The 10,784-nt window shown below is 33.6% G+C and overlaps 2 protein-coding genes across 3 annotated transcripts; one reads left to right on the top strand and one right to left on the bottom strand.

Moving 5' to 3' along the window:
- Positions 1–3,851: 3,851 nt before the first annotated feature.
- Positions 3,852–7,866, bottom strand: LOC102603439 (chaperone protein DnaJ). 2 transcript variants are annotated; one of them, XM_006359497.2, is made up of 5 exons: positions 7,403–7,866; positions 5,847–6,015; positions 4,943–4,975; positions 4,730–4,824; positions 3,852–4,441 (listed from the first exon to the last, which is right to left on the bottom strand). In XM_006359497.2, the coding sequence occupies exons 1-5, from the start codon at positions 7,799–7,801 to the stop codon at positions 4,220–4,222; spliced, it is 918 nt and encodes a 305-aa protein (XP_006359559.1). In that variant the 5' UTR covers positions 7,802–7,866; the 3' UTR covers positions 3,852–4,219. The 2 variants fall into 2 exon arrangements, with proteins under 2 accessions (XP_006359559.1, XP_006359560.1); XM_006359498.2 differs by lacking the exon at positions 4,943–4,975 and having other exon boundaries at positions 7,403–7,863.
- A 36-nt stretch (positions 7,867–7,902) lies between these two features.
- Positions 7,903–10,197, top strand: LOC102603107 (pentatricopeptide repeat-containing protein At3g24000, mitochondrial-like). Its single transcript, XM_006359496.2, has one exon. It carries the CDS (start codon positions 7,903–7,905, stop codon positions 10,195–10,197), a length of 2,295 nt encoding a protein of 764 aa, XP_006359558.1.
- The last annotated feature ends 587 nt before the right edge of the window (positions 10,198–10,784 follow it).

Here is a 10,784-nt window from a genome sequence, read left to right as displayed (position 1 = left end):
ACAATTTACAACTTACAACCCATTATCCATTTCAAAAGTAATTAAATTTTATAGCTGTAAAGATAAAGTCACATTGTCACTTGAAATGAAATGAATCGTATTCACTATAATGATAAAAGTCACACAGCTTTAACATCATAATAGTAAGCTTATCTTGATGATGAATTTTGTCATTATAGTAGGTAAGGTTTAGTGACTTTATAAATATAGGAAGTAAAACTCAGATATTAGTGGTTTTATTGTTAATGAATTAAACTTAATACGTTCAATTAGATATGTCAGATCTCTTATATAACACGCGTTCTTTACTTTTAAATTAAAATATGTGGACATAAAACATTATATGCTTTATTGTTACGTAGCATATTATGCCTGACTTTTATTTCCTTCTCTCAAGGTCCTTTATCGTATTACAGCTATAAAATAAGTTGTTTTTTGATATTTATCCGGATATAGTTTGAGGTTAATATCACCTATATTACCATTTACCGCTATGATAATAAAATCATTAAACTATTTTTGGTTAAACTATAGTAATTGAACTATTACAATTTACAACTTACAACCCATTATCCATTTCAAAAGTAATTAAATTTTATAGCTGTAAAGATAAAGTCACATTGTCACTTGAAATGAAATGAATCGTATTCACTATAATGATAAAAGTCACACAGCTTTAACATCATAATAGTAAGCTTATCTTGATGATGAATTTTGTCATTATAGTAGGTAAGGTTTAGTGACTTTATAAATATAGGAAGTAAAACTCAGATATTAGTGGTTTTATTGTTAATGAATTAAACTTAATACGTTCAATTAGATATGTCAGATCTCTTATATAACACGCGTTCTTTACTTTTAAATTAAAATATGTGGACATAAAACATTATATGCTTTATTGTTACGTAGCATATTATGCCTGACTTTTATTTCCTTCTCTCAAGGTCCTTTATCGTATTACAGCTATAAAATAAGTTGTTTTTTGATATTTATCCGGATATAGTTTGAGGTTAATATCACCTATATTACCATTTACCGCTATGATAATAAAATCATTAAACTATTTTTGGTTAAACTATAGTAATTGAACTATTACAATTTACAACTTACAACCCATTATCCATTTCAAAAGTAATTAAATTTTATAGCTGTAAAGATAAAGTCACATTGTCACTTGAAATGAAATGAATCGTATTCACTATAATGATAAAAGTCACACAGCTTTAACATCATAATAGTAAGCTTATCTTGATGATGAATTTTGTCATTATAGTAGGTAAGGTTTAGTGACTTTATAAATATAGGAAGTAAAACTCAGATATTAGTGGTTTTATTGTTAATGAATTAAACTTAATACGTTCAATTAGATATGTCAGATCTCTTATATAACACGCGTTCTTTACTTTTAAATTAAAATATGTGGACATAAAACATTATATGCTTTATTGTTACGTAGCATATTATGCCTGACTTTTATTTCCTTCTCTCAAGGTCCTTTATCGTATTACAGCTATAAAATAAGTTGTTTTTTGATATTTATCCGGATATAGTTTGAGGTTAATATCACCTATATTACCATTTACCGCTATGATAATAAAATCATTAAACTATTTTTGGTTAAACTATAGTAATTGAACTATTACAATTTACAACTTACAACCCATTATCCATTTCAAAAGTAATTAAATTTTATAGCTGTAAAGATAAAGTCACATTGTCACTTGAAATGAAATGAATCGTATTCACTATAATGATAAAAGTCACACAGCTTTAACATCATAATAGTAAGCTTATCTTGATGATGAATTTTGTCATTATAGTAGGTAAGGTTTAGTGACTTTATAAATATAGGAAGTAAAACTCAGATATTAGTGGTTTTATTGTTAATGAATTAAACTTAATACGTTCAATTAGATATGTCAGATCTCTTATATAACACGCGTTCTTTACTTTTAAATTAAAATATGTGGACATAAAACATTATATGCTTTATTGTTACGTAGCATATTATGCCTGACTTTTATTTCCTTCTCTCAAGGTCCTTTATCGTATTACATGGACTTGTTCCTAAAAAGTCTTTTTGATTGCCTCCATTTCTATTTCTTAAAGCTACAACAATATTTCACCAATTCATTACTTTATTTTTAGTGAATAAAGTTTAGTAACTATATTTGAGATTAACCTGTAACTTGAGAATACCTTGGAAGCTGTTTTTGTTCAATTCAATCAGAAACATAAACATCTAAGACAATACTTTATTTATTTCAATTTGTCTTTTTGATTTTGATTTGACACTGAATTCAAAAAATTAAAGAGAACAATATTTGGATTATGTGTGGTCCTAAACTAATATATATATATAGAGGAATGTACCAAAAAGTCATTTAACCTTATAATTTTAAACATGTCATGTGAAAAATTAGAATTAAAGAGTTACTAGTTACCACAAAAGAAAAAAAAACATTCTTTTAAAAATGAACTAAGAAAAAAAGTAACACAAACAAATTAAAACGAAAGTGAAAACCAAAGGAATACAAATAGTCCATTTATGTGGCTCGATGAAAGGATATGTATTCCACATTATGTTTGGCTAGGGAAAAGAGGATCGAACAAATAACCTGTTAAAAAAGAGTTAATAAACTATATATCAATCTACCAACGTGAGTTGTGGTGCAGTGGTGGAACTGCTCCACCCTTAACTAGAGGTCTCAGGTTAGAGCTTGGATATGGAGAAAAATCATGTTGGGAGCGCAACCCTCAAATGGACCGAGTCAACAAGAACATATCAATCATGCAGCACTAAGTATTGTCGCACTTTTATTCTTTGACAAGCAACAAACAGTTCATATGCTTTCACGAATATTGACAATATCTTTTGTTTCAAAATGGCATAAATCTTCTACTATGTAGGTGTTGGGTCAAATCTCAAATGCAGTAGTTACTCTGTCACTTCAAAATAATATCTGCTCAAGAAAACATCTAATTTGTGGATGTTTCAAACATCCACAAATTAAAATTGCAGCGGTTTTAAAAATGCTACGATTAGCAATACCATGAGCATTATTACAATGGTTTTTTCAATACCTCTACAACGATCACCACAAAATGAAATTTGAATTTTTGGAGATTTTGAGAGATTATTGGTGACACAATTTATAAACTCCACAATATGATATTAGTTTTTTTCAAAAAATTATGTTGGGCAATATTATAACCCTCACAATATGATAATAATGATTAAAAAAATAATTAATTAGTGACGATTTCTTTCTGCCACTAATTTTTGCTATTGTAATTTCTTTTCCTATTTCAAATATGTTTGGTTCTATGTAGTTTTGATGATTGACAAAATGACATGAGATACACTAGAATAAAGATAAGTGTGCAAAAATTAAGGATCGGATAATAGTTACTTTTGATAAACTCAAGAAAACAAACATGTGCTGAATTCAAAAACTTACCATCCTCAACTTTCTTCTTTAGCCTTTGTGGAAGAGAGAGAGGAGAGGAGAGATGCAAGCGGGAGAGCAAAGAAAGAGGAGAGAGGCAAGGGAGAGAGAAAATAGCGACAAAATCCTAACTATAACTATAAATTGTAATTCTTTCAAACTATAGTTGTGTATGGTAAATAATATCACATGTTTGCCTATTTACATAATTTTTTCTTATTTTTAATATAAATAAGTCCAATTTTTCGCCCTTTTGTCTTACTAATTGTTGCCAGAAAAATATGTAACACTTAAATAAGGATTGACCATTTTTTCATGTCTTTTCTAGGTGAGAGTGCTTGAGTTAACCATCGTCCAAATAACCAACACAAAACTGAACTATGCAGAAAGCTGATCGCGCCATGACCATCATATGGTAGTAGTTTAAGGAGTATTATACCGATGAAAAATTATCATCCCATCGTACAGGAATTAGTAAGAAGTATCTTCCTGTCTGCTATTAAACTCCGCATGTGAAACACCAAAATCATTGTGTTCGTCTGAGCATCAACTATACTAGTTATTTCTAAGACATCAAAAGATGCAGCAGACAGTTCTCCGTGGCTACTCTAGAAAATGTCAATCACAGCAGGTGTTCAAGGAAAATAAAGCAAACCCTTTGTGATTTTCAGTTGGTACATGTTTAAAGTAGGTGAACCATTTTTGTTGCAGCCAGGCACAACCAAAAAGATGTTGTTCAATATTTCTTTGCGAGTATCGATTCAATGCCATCATAATCCTAATTCCTTTTTCAATTGGGCAAGGGCTGCTTCAATCTCATCAATATTTTCTTCAATACTGTTATCTCTATCTGTTCTCTTTTGTTTTTCATTACTAGTTCCAGATTGTGCATTGCCCTTCTGGGGTCTCTCGTTGTTGTTTTCGAATTCTACCTCTGCATCGGTTATATTAAGCTCCTTCTCTAAAAACTCAACAAAGTCTTCTCCAATTTCCTGTCAACAGTCAAATTGTAAACTCTAATTCTTTCTCTATCGCATGCAAAGTAAAAGTACCACAATTTATTCCAACTCTAATATTTAAATGATATTCATCCAAGGAATCTTGCTCAAACCCAAGGGTAAATAAGCTAGAGACACCTTTTAGGGAAAATAAAGGTTAATACCCAGAGGGTGGTAAGAGGCAAATGATCAAAAGGAGAAAAGATGAAATATAAATTTATCAGTTCTACATTTGTCGATTGTGTTTTTCTTTCTCATAAGTTGAATTTATCAAATTCATACCGCCAATTCTTCCCACAAACTCTTTGGTTTTCCCGTGGAAGCAACATTTGACTCCCAATTCCGAAATTCTTCTTGGAGATCCTTAAAGAAGTCCGCTGCAGAAAGAAATTAGACTTGAGCACATGACTCTCTCAACTGCAAGACAAGCTATATATGAAAAATGTCCTAGGACAGTTGACGATAATGGATACTGTATCTTTAACTACAATCTACCTATGGTTATTTGAGCATCCTTGAAAAAGCTACCTGCAGCATGAAGGGGTTAAACATAAGAATGTAAAGCAAAAAAAATGCCTTACTGCATAGATTAACGTATATTTCTGTTTTATTTTCTTGCTTTTGGTTTTTGTTTTTAGTTTTGAGTATTCTTTTTGTTTAGTATAAACATACAGTTTCTTAGCATGAATATCGTAGGTGAAACCTCTTGAACACTTAAATTACTGGCCTTATACTTGGATGTTGTGTGTGGAAGTAATGCTACATTCAAAGATATTGGTGCCATGTAACTATTTTGAGGTATCACAAACAATATTCAACATTGGGTTCAAACATCCAACTCTATTACATGATTCAGGTTCTGTGGTGGATTTGACATCAACAACCCCCCGTCACCCGTGCTGTTTGTCTATAGAAGTCTGGGGAATGGGGGAAGCCTGAAGAGCTAAATGTCATGGTAAAAGTTAGACCTCAATCCTCATAAAGTAAGATATTCGTTCTACTTTTTGAGCTGGTGCCTATAAAATCAGCAAATGTATCCCCCAGAAGTCCAACCTAAATGCTTTCGTTCGTAAAGTTTACAATTCAATCAAGAAACTGGAGGCATATCAGATTACACACTCTAGTTCATTAATTGATGGATGATAGATGCTTTAACCATTCACGTTATAATTCTGATAAGAGTTATCTAGTACTTTTTGAGGACAGAATTGATAGAGATTTTGAACCATCTCCTGACTTCGAGATGGCCAGGTAAAACCACTTTTGCTTTAGTATGAGGCTTTGCGGACTATTTGTAGAAAACTATTTTTTTTATTTGTCTGGACATAAACAATCACGCATACTAACAAAATGTAAGAACAAGTCAGCAGCAAATATCAAATTAGCAAAGATGTTTTACCAAAGCTATAAAAATCTTCTTCATCTGCAGCACTTCTATTTTGTTCTGCTCCACTATAATATGAATAACTTGAGGTGTCACTTCTTGAATCATATCTCTTCCTGGTTTTGGAGTTCAATAGTGTGTTGTATGCATGCTTAATCCTCATAAACTTTTCTTGAGCATTGCGCTATACAGAAAGAAATCAAACAAATCTGGAGAAGCACTTAAATAAAAACAGGTTTTGTTCACTCGAAAGGAAGAAAAGTTTTAGTTCCTATCCCCGTTTTAACTAGAGGCAATCTGTTTTTCTTTTTTCTTTCCTGTCGCCAACAAGGATTATGCAAACAAAGTGTAAAGAGAAAAGGTAATTTAACATATGATGCCTTGATTTCAAGTAAAATAAATTGTGTTGCACTATATATGAAATTTCTGTTGCTAGATTAACATATTCTGTTATTTCTTGGTCCTGAGTGGACAAGTGGGATACAAAGCAAGCATCGGACTTTACAACTGATGAATCACTACAGCTGTAAGCAACAATGACAAATGTCATCTTTTGTACAACAATTTGGTGATTCCAAGGTTGAAGGGCATTGCTTTCTTCATTTTATGAACTGTCATGAGGTCAAGAGATGAGATAGCACTACCAACCCGAAGTACGCAGCAAAACTCAGCCTCGCCCCAAAAGGGATAAAAGTTAACTTGTAGAACAAAATAAAGCAGTGAATAAGTAACTACACTTCTTCAACCCTTAACTGCCAAAAACTGGAAAAAGGACATACACAAAGACAACCACTAGTATAGAAACTGAGAGAAATCCACATTCAAGACCCTGATCCCTAATCATCACCACCTTTCTTCTTTTCTTGTTTCAAACAGTAAACAGTGTTAAGTCACATACCAACACATCTTAACAACTTTAGACATTTTAGCCATCATCACTTCTGCAAATATTTGTGTGATATATATAGCATAGAGGGACCGGAATTTGATCACATAGAAGCATTGCTTTAAGCCTATGTAAATTAAAGATTTTATCAATCAGAGAACAGTTCAGTGACACACAATCAACAAGCTGAGCAACCACAAAATTATGTACCAGTCTATGTACAAATTTCTCTCTTTTCACTCTTTGAGAATACACAAACATCACTTGCAAAGCAGTGTAGAGAGTTACTAACGTTCGACTTTCAAGCACAATCCACGAATTCTGTAAATTGCGGATTTTAACTGAATCCAGATATGTATTTCTTTTTCATGAATATGCCTCAATTGCTGCACCTTGTACCTATCTTTACTTCATTGCATTTATGTTCAACAGATACAGAATAGTAACAGCAGTTTACTCTGGTTAAATTTTCTTTGACAACAATGAAAATGTGGATTTTTACTTTTTAGCATCAGAAACGGACTGCCTCGAAGGTATTACTCCATATTAATTTTCAAACAAGATCAACCTGCAGGAGCACTTAAGACGACGAAAGGCACAACACAAACAGAAACAGAGAGAGCGCTTCGCTATGATAAGAATAACAAATCATGCCACAGAAATGACTAAAATTCAAAGGTTTTACCTCTTTGTTAACATCAGGATGATACTTGAGAGCAAGTTTGCGATAGGCCTTTTTGATTTCATCGGCGGTCGCTGATGAAGATACCCCTAAAACTTCATAAGGAGACTCTTTTCGACTTGCCTTAACCAATATATGTTTGTATTTTTTCCTCTTCTTCCTATAATAGCTACCTGCACTATTCGAGAAGGACATTCGTCTAGGTATCACGAAGCTTCCATACCCAATTCTACAAACAAATCTTGAAGTTAATTCTCTTAGGTTTTGAGGAAAATGAAAATTGTTAACTGGATTTCGAGATAGAACAGATGCAAAATCCATATGCGTTATTGATTGCACGCTTCTGGTTATGTTATCTTTTACAAGAATATAAATGGACGGCTGAAAATTCATCCCTGTCATAATTCATGGATGTATTAAGTTAATTTACCAAAACACCCTATGCTCCAATTTTGGTATTTCTACAGCTCGCAGGCAATTTTTGGGTAAATTTGAAGCTCTAAATGAGTAGTTTAACGTTTTGTTCCTTGTCTTCCACTGTGAATGGCAACCTACTAAAGCCGGTCCATCGGAGAAAATGCATATATTCTTATAATAAAGTGTCTGTTCTCAAACTAGTTGCTGCACGCCAACTGCTTGATAAAATTGCTAAAAGAACAAGGGGTTCAGTTGCAGATTTGTATGTTACTGAATGTGTAGATAGAGCTGATATGGTTATGGAAAGCAATGGGAATTCCGATGTAACTGATGAGTTATTAGGAGAGTCTATGTTTGATTGTGCTAGCAATTACATGGATGAGGAATATGTAATTGATCAGTTGAGGTATTGTAGTAGTGAAGGAAGTTTTGAGCTTGGAAAATTATATCATGCTTTAATGATTAAGACGGGTATTTGGTTCGATAAGTTTGTAGCTACGGCCCTTCTTAATATGTATGCCAAGTGTGGTGAAATGGCAAGTGCTGAGATGATATTTGGTACGTTGTCTTACGTTGATGTTGCTTCATGTAATAGCATGATTTGTGGGTATGTAAGCAATGGAATGGAATCTGAAGCCTTTGCTTACTTTGTCAAGATGGGTGATATTCTAGATATCGTGTCAAACCATTATACGTACTCGATATTGTTATCTGCTTGTCGGTCTGTTCAAGTAGGAAAACAGTTGCATGCTCAAATTGTAAAATTGGACTTTATGTCCCTTACAGTGGTGGGGAATTCAGCTTTGACGATGTACATCAACTTCGGAATGATTGAGGAGGCTGTGAATTTGTTCGAAGGACTTGCTAATAAGAACCATATATCTTGGACTGCATATATATCTGGACTTTACCGTCAAAAGGCTTTCTATAAGGCATTGACACAATTCTGTTTGATGAGAAAGAACAATACTGAACCTAATGAATACACCTACTCTGTGGCCCTTTCATGTGCAGCTTCTGCAGAATATCATGATTATGGTTGCGCACTTCATGCTCAGGTAATTAAAAATGGAATGATCTCAAAGGTATTTGTCGGGACTGCCATAATAGAGATGTACTCAAAATGTGCAGAACTGGGTAATGCTAGAAAACAGCTCAAGGAGATGGGACGCGTAGCATCTTGTGCATCATGGAATGCAGTGATAACCGGCCTTGTTCACAATGGTGAGGTTGGTTCCGGATTGGAGATGTTCCGTAAGATGCTAAATAATGATATTGCTTGTGATGAATATACATGTTCAGTTACTCTGAAGGCGTGCTCGTTACTGCCATCCCTTGAAATCTGCAGGCAGGTGCATTCTTGGGTAGTTAAGGGAATGTTTGGGGCAAACTTGCATGTGGCGAGTTCATTAATAGAAACATATGCACAATGCGGTAATTTAGAGGATGCTGAGAAGGTTTTCTATCTAACATCTGAACCAGATGGTGTGACATTTAATGCAATGATTAAAGCTTATTCACAGTATGGTAATCCAATGAACGCTATATTCTTGTTTGAAAAGATGGTCGAGAATGGAATATTACCAACGAGTTTAACTTTCCTTGCTGTCATTTCTGCTTGTAGCCATTGTGGTTTAGTTCAACAAGGGAAAGAGTTGTTCGAGTCTATGACTAGAGATTACGGAATATCACCTGAAGAGAATCACTATAGCTGCATGGTTGACCTGCTGAGTAGATCAGGGCAGTTAGAGAATGCTCTCGAATTCATAAACAAGCTTCCAATTGAACCTAAGGCTCCAATCTGGAGACCATTTCTAGCAGGTTGCAGATTTCACAGTTCCCTTGAAATGGCAGAGATGGCATCCAGTAAAATATTAGAGCATGACCCTGGTGATGCATCAGTTTATGTCACCCTCTCGAACATGTATGTTGAAGCAGGCAAGGTAAGGGATGCACTCAAACAAAGAGAGCTGATGAAGTCTAAGTCGGTCCAGAAGGAACCCGGTTGTAGCTGGTTGGAGGTGAATGCAAAGATTCATAGATTCTTTTCTGGTGATACAAGACATATAGATACGCCAAAACTATATTCGAGATTGGATAATCTGATGCAAAAGATTCAGAACAAAACAAGTCGAGAACTAGGTAAGGTTACGAAAGAGAAATGCTTATTTCACAGTGAACAGTTAGCAGTTTGCTTTGGACTATTGAACTTACCTAAGGGAACCACTATACGCGTATTCAAGAACATTAGGATCTGTTTGGACTGCCATATCACAATGAAGCATATCTCGAAGATTACAAATCGACAAATCATAATAAGAGATAACTACAGATTTCATCATTTTAAGCAGGGCTGCTGTTCTTGTGGGGATTTCTGGTGACACTGAAGACGTGTAACTAGCTTGGTGATTACTTCTTTTCCTCTCTGTACATTGAGGTTGACATGCTACTTAGGTGCAACTCAAACACAAGGGAATCATCATCTGTGTAACCATTCTGAACATTGAAAAAGTTTGGGTTGACAAGGCGTAATGCCGCATGACCGTTTGTTTTTTAAAAGATGAGGCAGCAAAAAGATCGAAAGTACTGATTGAAAAATAACTCTCAATATTTTTCTGAAGCATAGCAAAGCTTTAAATAACCTAGTTACAACAAAAAAAATCTGCATAATTCGAAACTCAAAAATATCTCAACAAACTAAAACAATCTAATAAAAGTTTAAAAGTCAAATCATCCTAAACCTAGGAAACTTAATTATTAGTTTTAAAAGAAAATTATTGCAGTTACTTAAAGCAATTTTCAACAGTACTCTTCATTTGTTTTAGTTATTGCAATTTAAAAAAGTTGCTCCTCCTCAATTTCTAGAAAATAACCGATTTAATCGAACCATTGACACTCTAGTATACAATGATAAATAAAAAAAATAACGTTTGAAATTATTTGCCGACATATTTCATATCTTTTAAAT

Source organism: Solanum tuberosum, unplaced genomic scaffold (genome assembly GCF_000226075.1).
Source record: "Solanum tuberosum cultivar DM 1-3 516 R44 unplaced genomic scaffold, SolTub_3.0 scf00293, whole genome shotgun sequence".
In the NCBI taxonomy this organism is placed as follows: Eukaryota; Viridiplantae; Streptophyta; class Magnoliopsida; order Solanales; family Solanaceae; genus Solanum; species Solanum tuberosum.
Note: the sequence above shows the minus strand (reverse complement) of the source record. Positions and strands in the feature narration are given on the sequence as shown.